The sequence below is a fragment of the Rhincodon typus genome, chromosome 35 (assembly GCF_021869965.1).
Source record: "Rhincodon typus isolate 14 chromosome 35, sRhiTyp1.1, whole genome shotgun sequence".
NCBI lineage: Eukaryota > Metazoa > Chordata > Chondrichthyes > Orectolobiformes > Rhincodontidae > Rhincodon > Rhincodon typus.
In genome coordinates, this window is record NC_063366.1 from 11,810,330 (window position 1) to 11,826,980 (window position 16,651).

The 16,651-nt window shown below is 42.9% G+C and overlaps 1 protein-coding gene across 1 annotated transcript in view; it reads left to right on the top strand.

Annotated features, from left to right (window-relative positions):
- LOC109920510 (cytochrome P450 2F2-like) overlaps nucleotides 1-16,651 on the top strand; it is a 37,452-nt gene that overhangs the window by 2,179 nt on the left and 18,622 nt on the right. The window contains exons 2-5 of the mRNA XM_048616515.1: nucleotides 3,214-3,376; nucleotides 9,514-9,663; nucleotides 11,394-11,554; nucleotides 15,655-15,790. Of these exons, the coding sequence (XP_048472472.1) occupies nucleotides 3,214-3,376; nucleotides 9,514-9,663; nucleotides 11,394-11,554; nucleotides 15,655-15,790 (610 nt within the window). The remainder of the gene's footprint in view (nucleotides 1-3,213; nucleotides 3,377-9,513; nucleotides 9,664-11,393; nucleotides 11,555-15,654; nucleotides 15,791-16,651) is intronic.

Below are 16,651 nucleotides of genomic sequence, written 5' to 3' on the forward strand. Positions count from 1 at the left end.
GCAGTGTTCCAGTGAAGCCCAACGCAAGCTGGAGGAACAACACCTCATTTTCCACTTGGAGATGCTACAGCCCTCTGGACTCAATATTGAGTTCAATAATTTTAGGGCCTAAACTCTCCCATGTCCCAGCACCCCCACCCCACACACCAGGCCTTGTTACCACATAGCCTGCCATTACACACCCCTGTTGTTAGCCACTAACAGTCCCCATTAACAGCTATTCACCCTCCCAGTCTGATCGTTAGCAACTCCTTTGTCTGTCCAACTGTCCTTCTCTCTTGGGCTCTATCCTATTGTTTACTCCCTACCCCACACACCTCCCTATTTTCTGCATATAAACTGACATTTTCCCAGCCACCATCAGTCCTGAGGAAGAGTCACTGGACCCAAAACATTAACTCTGTTTTCTCCTTCACGGATGCGGCCAGACCTGCTGAGCTTTTCCAGCAATTTTGTTTTTGTTCCTGATTTACAGCATCCGCAGTTCTTTTGGTTTTTATTTAGTGATTTTAGAGTAAGAGGGATTGCTGTAAATTACTGTCACTGTGCTGGTCTGTGAATGCACAGACTGGTAAGTAAGATTATTGAGCTGCTAGTGCAGATAGCCACATGAGAATATGATCCCCTGGTAGTAAGGGAGAGCTGAATCTAAAAATCATGACTCGGTATTAATATTTGTGGCCAGCCAGGGAAGATAAGGAAGGAATGGAGGAGGAGTGGAGAAGGTGATGTGGGGTTTTGTCAGAGTCAGAGCTTCATACAGCACGGAAACAGACCATTCGGTCCAACATGTCCATGCCAACCATAATCCCAAACTAAACTAGTCCCACCTGCCTGTGCTTGGTCTGTATCACTACAAATATTTCTTATTCACGTACACATTTAAATGTCTGTTAAACATTGTAACTACCCCCATCCACCACCTCCTCTGGAAGTTCATTCTACACACGAACCACTCTTTTCAAAAAAATCTCTCCTCTCTTCTTAACAATATGATTCCTAGTTTTGAACTCCCCACATTAGGGGAAAGAACCTTGTCATTCACTATCTGCACGCCCCACGAATTTATAAACCTCTATAAGGTCACCCTTCAATCTCCTACACTCCAGTGAAAAAAGTCCTGGCCTTTGTTGTCTGTTTTGATATCTCAACTCCCATTTCGGGCAACATCCTGGTAAATCTGAACCCTCTCCAGTTTAATAATATCCTTCCTATAGCAGGGCAACCAGAACTTTGTGTTCAACTTCCAAGCATCAACTCTTCTCTCATTGCATCCAAATTAGTTTCTGGTTGTTTCAATGTGACAAATGTTTTGTGCCAATAACATTTAATGGCAGCGGCTTGTCACATGTGCAGAATGACTGTGGCTACAAGAACAGGCTCAAGACTAGGAACTCTACCAGGAGTAACTTAGCTCTTGACTCCCCAAAGCCTGTCAAGCATCTACAAGGCACAAAGTGAGAGTACGATGGAATATTCCTGCCCCTTGCCAGGATGGATGTAGCTCCAACACCACTCCGGAGACTCCACTGCATCCAAAATAAACTATCATTGCAACCCACTCATCACCTTCAACATTTACTCTGCTTACTACTGACACAGCAGTGTGTACCATTCTCATGGTGCACTTCAGCAACTCACCATGACTCTTTCAACAAGACTTTCCAAATCTCTGACCTCAACTGTTTAGGAAGTACAAGACCAGCACGCAGAAATCCACACCACTATCACTGAGTTTTCCCACTGCCTTGGAACTATATCAATGTTCCTTCATTGTTGCTTGGTTCAAAATCCTGGAACTCCTTCCCAAATAGTATTGCTAGTATACTTACACTTTGAGAACTGCAGTGGCTCACCACCAGCTTCTCAAGGTCAGTGAGAATGGGCAGCAAAGACTGGCTTGGCCAGACATCCACATTCCATGGAAGAATTAAACTGAAGATCTCAAGTGGTTCCACTGAGCTAAGCTCCCAGGGCCAGGCTCTGAAGAGATAAAGCAAAAAGCATCAGAGATGGAAAAGGGGTCTCTCAACACAAACAGGCAGGGAGTAAAAAGGATCTGTACGCGAATCCCATTAAATGTGGGGATAATGCATGTTTTTAAAAACTTGCTGTTAAATTGACCTGTAACATTATTGAAGTCACTTATAATTATTTTTATAATGTCATGTATGTTTGATTTTCATAAATTTTGCTCACATTAGCTAAGAACTCAAGAGTTTGAAGTCCAGATATTGGCGAGGAATCCCAGTCAGACTTGCTTGTTTACTGATGGGGCATTGAAAAAGAAACCAATTGCAGTCTGTTTACATTGGATTGTGGCTTCAAATGGGATTGGTTTGTGGCTTTCAGGGGCTCCAGCAGATGGAACGCAAATTGTGGGTCACTTTGCTGAAACCAACAAAAGAACAGGCATAAAAACAAAGTTGCTGGAAAAGCTCAGCAGGTCTGGCAGCATCTGTGAAGGAGAAAGGAGTTAACGTTTTGGGTCCAGTGACTCTTCCTCAGAACTGCTGGTGGCTGGGAAAACGTCAGTCTATATGCAGAAAATAGGGAGGTGGATGGGGTAAGGAGTAAACAATAGGATAGAGCCCAAAGAGAGAGAAGGACAGTTGGACAGACAAAGGAGTTGCTAACGATCAGGCTAGGAGGGTGAATAGTTGTTAATGGGGACTGTTATTGACTAACAACAGGGGGTGTATAATGGCAGGTTATGTGGTAACAAAGCCTGGTGTGTGGGGTGAGGGACTAGGACATGGGAGAGTTTAGGCCCTAAAATTATTGAACTCAATATTGAGTCCGGAGGGCTGTAGCGTCCCCAAATGGAAAATGAGGTGTTGTTCCTCTAGCTTGTGTTGGGCTTCACTGGAACACTGCAGCAAGCCAGAGACAGATGTTGGCCAGGGAACAGGGTGGTGCGTTAAAATGGCAGGCAACAGGTAGTTCAGGGTCTTTTTTGCGAGCGGAACATAGATGTTCTGCAAAGTGGTCGCCAAGTCTACGCTTCGTTTTCCCAGTGTAGAGGAGATCACATTGTGAGCAGCAAATGCAGTAGACTAGATTCTTGGAAGTGTAGAAGAGGTGCCCACCTTTACCGGATTGGCGAGCTAGGATTTAAAGCTGAAGTAATTACTCATCTTTCTCTCATTTATTTTCTCCGTTTTACAGCTGACCAGAAATGAAACTCTAATGAAACAACTCTCTCTTTGCTAGCTCGCAGAGAAATATGGAAGCGTATTTTCAGTGGAGATTGGCCCGCAGAAGGCAGTGGTATTGTCCAGCTACGATGCAGTGAACGATGCGCTTGTAAAACACGCTGATCTATTCACTGGGAGGCCACACATCCCGATATTTAACGAGTTTTCATTGCGAAAGGGTAATTTGACACTTAACCCTTGGTCTTCTCTCAACTTGATGCACACTGTCACAGTGGGAGGAAATGTTCTGACCCATTCTCTCTCGATATGTTGTTCTCCAAGTTGCTCATCCTCCATAATCCAGGGTTAGGCCAATATCTACCAGCGAATGAGCCAGTCCCACCCTCCCTGCCCTTTCACTGCAGCCCTGAAAATTCTTAGTCTCCAAGTCCTCTTTGGGAATCTCCATTGAATCTGCCTCCCATACACTCTTCAGCAATCCTGATCATCACCACGCAAAAAATTTTCTGTCAGAAGTGGCCTTTTGTTCCTTTTGGTAATAATTTTAAACTGGTGCACTCTGCTTCTCAGTCTTCCAGCCAGTGGGAAGCCTCTTTACCTTTATCTGAAAGCAACGTACTGTTTGAAATCTGAAATAATAGCAGAATATGCTGGAGAAATTCCACACGTCTGGTAGCATTCTGTGGAGAGGGAAACTGAGTTAGCATTTCAAGTCCAGTGTCTCTCCTTCAGCTCTTTATCTAATCTGACTAGATACCTCGTGATTTTGAATACCACTATCAAAAGCTCTCCCAACCTTCTCTCCTGCAAGCACAGCAACTCCAGCTTCTCCAGTGATCCCCAGAATGAAGTCCCTCCAATGGAGACACTCCCTCAAGAAAAAAATAATATTTTCTTCCAGCAGTGCGGTGCCCAGAATTGAATACAATGTTCCAGCTGAGGCCAAACTGAGGTTCAACAGAATTGCCTTACTTTTTACACCAGGCCTCTTCATTTCTGAAGCCCCCGAATCCCTTATGCTTTTTTAAGTCATTCTGTTAGCCTGCCCTGATGCCTTCAATGATTTGTAATGGACTTGTACAGCATGGAAACAGACCCTTTGTCCAACTCCTCCATGCCGACAAGATATCCTAAATTAATCTAGTCCCATTTGCCAACATTCGGCTCATATCCCTGTAAACCTTTCCTATGCATATACCTACCCAAATGCCTTTTAAATGTTGTAATTCTACCAGCCTCCACCACTTCCAATAGCAGCTTGTTTCATACTACCTTCTACGTGAAAAAGTTGCCCCTTAGGTCCCTTTTAAACCTGTCCCTTCTCACCTTAATCCCATGCCCTCTAATTTTGGAACCCCCTATCTTTGGAAAGAAACCTTGGCTATTTACCCTACCCATGCCCACCCCCATGATTTTATAAACCTCTGCATAGTCACCTCTTGGCGTCCAACGCTCCAGGAAAATAGTCCCAACCTATTCAGCCTCTCCCTTCAGCTCAAACCCTCCGACCCTGGCAACATCCTTGTAAATCTTTTTTTAGCCCTTTCAAGTTTAACAACATCCTTCCTATAGTAGGGAGACCAGAATTAAACACAGTATTCCAAAAGTGGCCTAAACAATGTCCTGCAGCTGCAGCATGACCTCCCTATACTCCGTTCTCTCAGTCTCTCTGTTCTTACATACACCTCAGAATTGCATCCTTTAATTCATTTTGCATCTCCTTTTTGAAGCTGATGTCATCATCACCGTTCAAGATACTTCCCAATTTTGGTATCACCTTTGCATATTTAAGTTGTGCCCTGATCATTTAAGTCTAAATCATTAATTTATATCAAGAGAAGCACTGATCCCAGTACCAGCAATTACCACCAAACTTTCGTGCATTCTAAAACAGAACAGTCTCTAATTTCCAACACAGTCAAACTCCACACTGCCACTGTCTCTTTTTTATTCCATGGGCCATTACTCTGGTAGCAAATCCGTTATGTGGCATTTTGTCCAACGTTTTTGGAAGTCCCTGGGTCCACATCAATTGCATTATCGCAACCAGTCCATCCTGTGGAAATTTTTCATGTCTCATCTGCTTCTCACTGCTATTATTAACCTGACATTTACCAGATATTCCCCATTTATTGTATGAGGAGGAGTAGCGTGGCTTCATGTGTGCCATGATTGGATTGGGGTGCCACATTCCTGAAGAGGCTGTTTTGCATAAGATGGTAAACCCACTTGCCTGCTTGCTCGGATGGTATTGAAATAAGATGTTCTGCAGTATCTTTATGAAATAGATACCTGCGAAAAATGCCAGACATCAGAAAGCTTGGCTTGGTTCCTGAATAACAATGACTCCTCCTATATTGGCCTGAATTAGTAGCAAGACACTGCAGTCTGACTAGCATTTGCCTGCTGATGAGTTTGACTGTGATTGTGTACATTATGCAGTTGCATTGTTGAGCTCTGCAATGGTCTTACTTCTCAATGATCACCCACAGTAGGTTCCTTCGTGAAGGTTGAATTGGATAACCCACTCACCCCCTCAACTCTCCTCTACTGCTTCTGAGAGAAGAGGTTTAAGCAATGCAAATATTAAATATTTATACAACCTGTTAAACCAATCTGCTACAAAGGTAATGGTCAAACCTGTGAGTATTGACTCTCTAATTGTATTCCAGAGATAATGTCCTCTTATTTATCAGTTTGGAGTCATTGACTTCAGACTGAAGATAAATCATGTACTTATCCATACTAAAGAGTGAACTTTCCTTAACATATTAAACTAAAATTAGAGTATAATTAACTGGGACATGGGGAGGGTTGTGTTGATCGAGGAGGTAATTTTAGAGTTAACAGTGAGTGATATCAGATCAGTTGCTCATCATACTCCTGTCCTGACTTTCATGACCTTCTGGGTATGGGAACATAGCAGCGTTATTTCCATACTCATAAATCCTGGAGCTACACACTAATGTTCCAGAGACATGAGTTCCAATCCCATCAGGGCAGCTGGGGAAACTAGAAATAAATTAGTTCATAAATCTTAAATCAAAACTAGTCTGCTGAATGATCATCGTGAAAATGCTGGACGATTGTAAAAACCCGACTGGTTCACTAATGCTTTTCAGGAGAGAAAATCTGCTCTCCCCACCCAGTCGGGACTATGATGTACATGTACCTGTTAGAATGTATTTCTCAAACTGTTGTCAATCACTCCCACCAGGCTGTGATGTAGCAGTCCCATAACTCTGAATGCAGCCCAGATCAGGTGTATTTCACCGTTATCCCCCACTGAAGTCTTTAAGTATCCTTACTTTCAAATAAAGAATTCACATTAATGGCTCACCAGCACTTTGTGTATAATTGGTACATTTCCATCAAATAGTGGCATGGTTAACACTGCTGCCTCAAAGCGCCAGGGACTCGGGTTTGATCCTAGCTTCAGGCAACTGTCTGTGTGGTGTTTGCACATTCTCCCTGTGTCTGCGTGGTGCTCCGATTTCCTCCCACAGTCCAAAGATGTGTAGGTTCAGTAGACTGGCCACGTTAAATTGCCCATAGTGTCCAGGGATGAGCAGGCTAGGTCGGTTAGCCATGGGAAAGGCAGGGTTACAGGGAGGAGATTTGGTGGGGTGGGGGAGGTGGGTCTGGAGGGGATGCTTTTTGGAGGAGTTATTACCTGGTTCCCTGGAGCTATGAGGCTGCAGTGCTAACCATTGAGCCGCCATGCCGCCCCATGGCACCATGTTACCTTGCTACCATAGTTCTCATGCTAACAAATCAAATATGGGCAAGGGAACCTCTTGGAGATTATTAGTTACTGTCTCCCACAACCCTCAGCCAATGATTTGGTTCACCTCTATGTTGGAGGTCATTTGGAAGCTTGGCAAGGGCAGAGGATGTGCTTTGCATGGTGACCTTCAATGTTGATCATCATGAGTGCATTAGCAGCACCCATACTGATTGAGGTGGCTGAGGCATGAACCAGACGAAGGGAAACAACATGAGGGATAAGCCTCAAAGCCTCATCCTCACCACCGTACATTCTGCAGTTGCATCTGCCCATGACAGCTTTGGCACATGTGACCCTGTACAGCCTGTAGGAGACAAAGCTTAATTTCACACTGAGGATACCATCCATCATGTCCTGTGCCATGACCAACGTGCTAAATAATAATCAGAACAGACATAGTATCTCATGACTGAGTACCTATGAAACAGTGAGGGCCAGCAGCAAAATTATATTGATTAACAGTTTTTAATCTAATGGCCTGCCATTGACAAGTCGGGATCTTATGTGTAAATTCAAGTCCTCTTTCACTCTTCCATTGTGGACTGGTTACAAGCCAAGCCTGTCCAACATTTCCCCATCAGAAAACTGACACATCCTAGGTATTATTCTAGGAAACCTTCTCTGAGCTGCTTCCAAATGCCTTTCTGTCCTTCCTTAAATAAGGTGACAACATTGTTCACAATACTTCAGGTGTGGTCTCAGCAGAGCCACGTATAACTGAAGCATAACCTGCCTGCATTTATGTTCGATTATTCTTGTGATAAATGATCACGTTCTGCTAGCTTTCCTAATTACTTGCTGTAGCTGCACACTAACCTTTTGTGATTCATATACCCTCTGTATTACAGGACTCTGTAATCTCTCAGCATTTACTTCGTATGATTTGTTCTTTTCTTCCTGTCAACATTGACGCTTTCACATTATATGTTACAGCCAATTTACACAAAGTGAACTCTCACACACAGCAATGTGAAAATGACCATATAATCTGATTTCTGGTGACTGGAAATAACACCCCTACTCTTCCTCAAAATACATGATGATATTTTATATCCTCCTGAACAGACAGATGGGTCTAAGTCTCAAATTAGACACAGCAGTTCAACTATGCAATTCTCAATGTGTATTATACAGTAGCACAAGTCTTGATTTTTATGGTCGAGCCTAAAGTGAGAATGAATCAAGAATCTTGAGACTCACAGGCTAAAGTGCAACAAAAGTATCAACATCTCACCCAAAACCTGAAAGCGACCGAGCTTCCTCCTGTCACATTAAATTGCAGCGATCAGATTTTGAGCTGATAACAGACCACATAACCCTCCCTTGGTTAAGCTCCATAAATGTTGCTCAAGTGTCAGAACTTTAATCTGCATGTGAAATGTTCAAGCTGGTCAATATTTGGTCAACAAACATAGCTCTTTGAAAACAACAAATGCTGGAGACCACAGCAGGTCAGACAGCATCCATGGAGAGAGAGGAAGCTAGTGTTTCGCATTTAGTTAGGATAGTGAAGAAGGCATTTGGTACACTTGCCTTTATAAGTCAGTGCATTGCTTATAGAAGTTGGGAGGTTGTGTTGTGTCTGTACAGGACATTGGTTAGGCCACATCTGGAGTATTGCTTGCAATTCTGGTCTCCCTGCTATGGGAAGGATGTTGTGAAACTTGAAAGGGTTCAGGAAAGATTTATGAGCATATTGCCAGGGTTGGAGGGTTTGAGTTATATGGAGAGGCTGAATAGTCTGGGGCTATTTTCCCTGGAGTGTCACAGCTGAGGGCGTGACCTTATAGAGGTTTATAAAATCATGAGGGACATAGATAGGGTGAATAGACAAGGTCTTTTCCTCAGGGTGGGGGAGTCCAAAACTAGAGGGCATAGGTTTAAGGTGAGAGGGAAAAGATATAAGAAACCTAAGGGGCAACTTTTTCACACAGAGGATGGTGTGTGTATGGAATGAGCTGCCAGAGGAAGTGGTGGAGGCTGGTACGATTACAACATTTAAAAGGCATCTGAATGGATATATGAATAGGAAGGGTTTAGAGGGACATGGGCCAAAAGCTGGCAAACGGGACTCAATTCATATAGGATATCTGGTCGGCATGGACAAGTTGAACCGAAGGGTCTGTTTCCCTGCTGTATATCTGTTTGACTCTTTGCTGGGTTGTCTCAATTTGGTATGGGACCATCTTAAATATGAACTGACAAACACTTAAATTGGGAGGATTACTGGTTAAAATAAAATCAGAGGGAGGATGAGATTTGGTTCCGTAACTCTCATTACCATCTGGAATGTCGTACCTGGGTTGGTATGGAAGTAGGTTCAATAGGAACATTCAAAGGGAATAGGCCAGATAATGAGAATGACAATGTCAGAGAAATTTTGGGGAAGTGAGACCAATGGGATCGCTCCTCCCTCCTCATGGATGCAATGGGCTGAGTGGCCTTCTTCTTGGTTTTAGGATGTTCTGATTCTCAGGAAAGGAAAGGGGATTAGAGACCTGGGGTTTGGCTGCAGTCACAGCAGAACTGCCCACAATATTTGATCAGCTTTCCTCGTGTCACTTTCAGGGGTTATATTCAGTGATGGGAAGTTGTGGCAGGACAACCGGAAGTTTGTGATCTCAGCTCTCCGAGACTTTGGCATGGGCAAGAAATCCATTGAGGACAGGATCACTGAAGAGGCCAGCTTTCTTGTCAATGTATTCGAGAGTCATAAGGGTGAGTGCTTCATGGCTCATGAAATGCTGTGACTAATCGTTGCCTTGAAATTGACATCTGCACAAAAGATTTTCACTTGAATAAAAGCGAAATTCCATCAATTACATTCATACCATTGGGCCAGACAAATGTCAACGGGCCACCAGACACACTGGTGTTTGACACTTTTTTAATTCCACTGAGGTTAAGGTAATTTAAAACTGAATCATCAGTTCCATCACACCAAGAATGAGAATTCCCTGTATGACGTTCTCCATTCACAAAGCCAATGACCACATCTGGACACTTTAAATAAGATTAGATTCGAAACATCCGTTGTCTGTTTTAGAGTCACAGAATTGTACAGCACGGAAGCAGACCCTTCGGTCCAAATTGTCCATGTCAACAAGATATCCTATATTAATCTAGTCTCATTTGCCAGCATTTGATCCATATCCCTCAAAACCCTTTCTATTCGTGAAACCATCCAGATGCCTTTTAAATTTTGTAACTGTACCAGCCTCCGCCACTTCCTCTGGCAGCTCGTTCCATACATGCACCATCCTCTGCATGAAAAAGATACACCCTTAGGTGCCTTTCAAATCTTTACCCTGTCACCACAAAGCCAAGCCCTCTAGTTATGGACTCCCCTGCCCTGGAAAAAAGATCTTTTGGCTATTTACCCTTCATGATTTTATAAACTTCTATAAGGTCACCCCTCAGCCTCCAGGGAAAATAGCCCCAGTCTATTCAGCCTACCCCGATAGTTCAAAACCTCCAAGCCCACCAACATCCTTGTAAATTTTTTCTGAACCCTTTCAAGTTTCACAACGTCTTTTCTATAGCAGGGAGACCAGAATTGAACGCAGTATTCTAAAAGTGGCCTAACCATTGCCCTGTACAGCCACAACATGAGGTCCCAACTCTAATACTCAATGCTCTGACCGATAAAGGCAAGCGTGCCAAACGCCTTCTTCACTATCTGTCTAACTGTGACTCCACTTTCAAGGAACTATGAACCTGCACTCCAAGGTCTCTTTGTTCAGCAACACTCCCCAGGACCTTACCATTAAGTGTATAAGTCCTGCCCTGATTTGCCTTTCTAAAACGCGGCACCTCACATTTATCTAAATTAAACTCCATCTGTCACTCCTCAGCCTATCTGATCAAGGTCCCATTGTACTCTGAGGTAACTATCTTTGCTGTCCACTACACCACCAATTTTGGTGTCATCTGCAAACTTACTAACCATAGCCCCTATGTTGAACAAAGCAGAAGAGGGGAACTAGTCAAGGTAATTAAATTCCTGGCCAGAAGTTCTTTTGCAAAATAATTTGGTAACATAACATTTGCTTTTAATGATTGGTGAGTGGGTAAGAAGTGTATTGATTTATGAACATGACTAATGTGGGAATTTTGCAGGAAGTTTCAACTTCTTGATGGGAAATTGTTCTGCTTCCCCAGTGCTATTTGATGGATCCTCAGTGTAGTCACCTTGGTGAAAGAGAAAGTAAAATGGAGCACCCTTGGAACTGAAGTGAACTGAAATAACCCTAATCCTGACCTTGAATATTAAATTCTCATAAAATGCTGGCTTCTAGCACAAAATGCATACAATACATAGTGATGGATGTTGTATTAACAATGTTGTATTGCGGCTTGTCTAACTTGGGTTTTTTAAAGGACAAAATACTAGAAGTATGTGTGGTATTTACAGCTTTATTTTTACCTGGAATACTGTTTGCTCACAGGTCAACCTTTTGAAACAGCATGGATATTGAGTTCTGCTGTGAGCAATATAATCTGTTCCATGCTATTTGGAGACCGCTTTGATTATGATGATGAAATATTTATCCAACTCATAAGCATGATCAATGAGAACACGAGGCTGTCTGGAACAGTTCCACTACATGTAATTATCTTTTAATGTTACTGTACTTGAGATGATTATTTAGATCACTTGCAATTTGGTGTGCATAATGATTCCCTCATCACACAAATGCCAGACAATGACTATCACCAATAAGAGACAATCTAACCACCACCTTTGACTTTCAGTGTTATCATCAATGAATCCCTCACTACTAACATCCTTGGGTTTACCATTGATCAGAAACTCAACTGGGCTCACCACACAGATACACTGGCTACAAGAGCAGGTCAGAAGCTAGGAAATCTCCAGTGAGTAACTCATCTCCTGATTCTCCAAAACCTGTCTACCATCTACAAGGCACAAGTCAGGAGTGTGATGAAATACTCCCCACTTGCCTGGATGAGTGCTGCCCCAACAACGCTCAAGAAGCTTGACACCATCCAGGACAAAGCAACCACATCCACTCCCTCCACCACCGATGCTCAGGAGCAGCAGTGTGTATTATCTACAAGATGCACTGCAGAAATTCACCAAAGATCCTCATACAGCACCTTCCAAACCCACGACCACTTCCATCTAGAAGGAACACCACCTCCTGTAAGTTCCCCTCTAAGCCACTCACCCTCCTGACTTGGAAATATATTGCTGTTCCTTCACTGCCACTGGGTCCAATTCCTGGAATTCCTTCCTTAATGGCACTGTTGGTAAACGTACAGCATGTGGACTACAGCTGTTCAAGAAGGCAGCTCACTACCACCTTCTCAAGGGGGCAACTAGGGACGGGCAAGAAATGCTGGGCCCAGCCTGCGATACCCACAACCCATGAATGAATTTTAAAAGGTGACTGATTGTAGGTTCAGTGTTTTTAACATTATGTTTCAGTCATACGTATGAACGCATGAGGGGGCCTGACATGGATTAAATTCACATGTAAATGCTGGGGAAATAACATTTGTGTAAATCATGATCACATAACTGTTTACTTTATTCTGACATCAATGAGAAAGAAGTCACCAGTCCAGAATGACATTGTGAACAGAGAGGACTTAGACATTACAATAGAGATCCTGTTTACAGATATAGGTAAAGAAGTGTTACAATACATAACGAGTTGAAAAGCCTTATGTAGAGAATGTATTGGAAGCAGCCTGAGCTATAGTGTATATATCGACCTCCAGCAGCCAAAGATGCTTCTGACAGTGTAGGTCACTATATTGTTTTAAAGCACGGGGTAAAACATGGTGGCAGTGAGGGGGAAAGCCTTTAGAGACAGGATCTGGTGCTAAAACAGGGTGCTGGGGAACACAGCAAAATAAAAAAGGGAAGACTCCGATAGCAGAATAGGCCCGTGCAAAACTCCAAAGGCAAAGCTGAGGAAAAAAATGGGAAGACTCCAAATGATCCAGGCCAAGACTTCGGCAAAAAAAGGATAGAAAATCCAAAAACAAGGGGAAAAAGACCTCAGAAGACATTGATGCAAAGCCATGACCAGCAATACTCTGGGCAGTGAAAACACAGGATCAGATCACTCTGACAGTAGGTCAGAAAATCCAAGTATTCGCTAAGTCAGACAGGCTTATGGGGATAGAGAGGCCTTGCCTAACTGATGAATCAGAAGGCCCATAACAAGGCGAAAAATAGTGTCCCCATAGAACAGTTATCCATTAGAAAGGTGCCATTCAGCCTAACATATCTACACCTCAATGAATAAACTTGCCACCCAGTCAAATTCCACTTTCCAGCAGGCAGTCTGTAGCCTTTCATTTAACGGTGCTTCAGGTGCAGATCCAGGCTCCTTTTCAATGATTTCCCACCGCAACCACCAAAATGAGCAGCAGATTCCAGACTCCCAACACCCTCTGGGTGAAAACATTTTCCCTCAATTCCTCTCTAATCTTTCCACAAATCACCTTAAATTTGTGTCTGCAATATTTGGCCTCTCTGCTTGGCAAACCGGGTCCTCGCTCTCCACTCTATCCAAGCTCCTCATTATTTTCTACACTTGGATTAAGTCACCCCTCAGTCTCCTCTGTTCTAACCCTGGACGATCCAATCTTTCCTCTTCCCTACAATTTTCAAGCCCTGGCAAAATACCCAATAAATGTCTTCTTTACTTTCTCTCCAGCAATTATGTCCTACCTGTAACGTAATGACCTGTACACAAAACACCTAACCATGTTTTATATAGTTCCAGCATTATGTCCCTGCTCTTGTATTCAGTATCTCACACAGTGAACAAAAGTGCTCCTTTATGTTTTCTTCACCGCCTCAACTACCTGCCCTGCCACCTTCAGGGTCCTATGGGCATGTACTGTAAGGTCTGTCACTTCCGTTGTTCCTCTCAAATAGCCTCCCATTTATTCAGCATTCGCTTGTTTCGTTTGCCCTCTCCAAATGTATAATCTTGCACTTCTACAGAATGAATTCCATTTCCCACCATTGATGTCTGTCTGCGGTCAACAGTCATCTTTACACAATCAATGACATGGCCTATTTTTCTGTCATTTACAAATGTCCCAATCATACGTCCAACATTTAAGTCTAAATAATCAATGTACATATCACAGACAGCAATGGACCAAAAACTGAGCACTGGAAACCACTTTACATTGACAAAAAAGGTCCATTGATTCCTGGGCTAATTTTGAAGCAAACTCACCGTATCCCTGTGTATCCTACGGGCTTTAATTTTTCTGAACAGTTTACTATTGTGGGACCTTATCAAATGCTTTACTAAAATCCATGTAGATAACGCCCAATTTCCCATCCTCATCAATTCTCCCCTTCCTTCTTCAAAAAATTCTGATAGTAAGACGCAACTTCTCCTTAACAAAGCCGTACTATCTCTGATTAATCATTGCCAATTAATCCTCTCCCTCAATATTGATTCTAGTGAGGTCTTTTTGCATAACAATTCATGCTCCTCTGAGACCTCGCCTATATCCAGTGATGTTTGAAAAATGATCCTGACAGCATCTGTTATTTCCTCTCTGGCTTCCTTCAATAGCTTAGGATACAATTAATTCAGTCCTGGTGATTTATCCACTTCAAGGGAGTCAGACCCTCCAGTATTTCCCTTCTCATTATGCTTATTTTATCTAATACTACCACTTTAACCAGAATGTCTGCATTATCCCTCTCTTTTGTGAAAGGAAAGAAAAAATAAATCTGGAATTAATAAAACCATTGCTGATTGTCAGAAAAACCTATCTGGCTAACTCATGCCCTTCAGGGAAGGAAATCTGCCATCCTTGCCTGGTCTGGCCTACATATGATTCCAGACACACAGGAAGGCAGTTGACTCTTACCTGCCCTCTGAAGTGGCCTCACAAGCCTCTCAGTTCAAGGGCAGCTGGGTAAAGGCAATAAAGGCTGGCCAGCCAGCGATGCCCACGGCCCATGAGTGAATTAAAAGAAGAGACAAAATCCCCAATTAGAATTCTGTCTACATCTTCTTCATCCACAAATGTAACAGTAGCTTCAATGCTACAGAGTGTCTTACACATGAAGGTACTCTGTCATCGAGCCAGCTCTGTTTTTATATGCTGTAGGTCCAACAGCTGATAACATTCTCGTAAGACAAAACATGGAAGGAAGTACTATGGAGCATGATGAAGTACTCCACGTGCATTTTAGCATCACTAGACAGTGATCTCAGAACTTGGGAGAATCACTAGAAGCCCGGGTTTGTGTTATCGAATAGGATGTTGCAGTGCTTTGAGAGAAGGACTAATTAGAGACTGTATAGTCATTGGTGAGAGGAATGAGAAGTACCAGACTTCCTTCAATCCAAGGAAAATTTAATGCTGGAGCAGGCAATCCATTTCACTAGGCTGACAGAGATCAAGGCCTAAAACTGTAAATTTTTGAAGTCCAGTATAATGCTTCTTCAGAACTCCAGTTGTCTCAGTTTTCCAGCATCCACAGTGTTTTGCCTTAATCAGAGGGACAGGGACCTTTTAAAGGTGCCACAAAATGTACTCCTTGCACTAAAACAGAGCTGCCAATACTTTAGAACAACAATTATATTTGTCGGATGCATTATCCAAGAACAAAGCATCATAGTTGACACAAGGGAGACGGGAGCCAAAATTGACTGCCTATCATCTAAGTGCTTTATGATATACAACATTTCTTAGGCATGTGTATCTAGTGGGGACCTTCATCCATCTTTTAGCCAGTCTTACTCAACCCATAAGAGACTGTTAGAAAAAGTCCAGCAACGATATTGGAGTCAGGAAGAGACTGCAGTTTTTGAAAAGATTAAAGAGAAAGGTACTTTCCACCGATGTATTAGTACGTTACAAACTAGGGTTATTTACCAGTAGCAGTGGATGCATCATCTGCAGGAATTAATAAGCTGATCGAGCACAAAAAACTAGTCGATTTAATATCAAGGGTTTCCTGGATACTGATTGGAGGTATACAACTATGGAGAAGAGAGTGTCAGCAGTTACATGGGGAGGTAGAAGATTCATGGAGTAATAGAGATGTACAGAAGGGAAACAGACCCTTCGGTTCAATTTGTCCGCACCAGCCAAACATCTCAATCTTAGTCCCATTTGCCAGCATTTGACCCGTATCCCTCTAAACCCTTCCTATTCATGTACCCATCCAGATGCCTTTTTAAATGTTGTAATTGTACCAGCCTCCACCACTTCCTCTGGCAGCTCATTCCATACACACACCACCTTCTGCTTGAAAACATTGCCCGTCAGGGGACAGTGCTTCAAAAGGTTGTGATTTCAAACAAACCATTTGGACTATAACCTGGTGTCGTGTGACTTCTGACATGTCCACCCCAGTACCTCCACATCATGACATCCCTAATTGCCTTCATGGTATTTGAGAGGCAACCACATTCATGGGGGTCTGGAGTCACATGTAGGCCAGACCAGGTAAAGAAGGCAGTTTCCTTCCCTGAAGGACATTAGTGAACCAGATGGATTTTACCAACAATTGGCAATGGATTCATCATCATCATCAGACTCTTAATTCCAGGCTTTTTTTAAAAATTGGATTCAAATTCCAGTATCTGCTGTGGTGGGATTCAAACCAGGGTCCCCAGAACATTAGAGATAACAAGGTGTAGAGCTGGATGAACACAGCAGGCCAAGCAGCATCATTGGAGCAGGA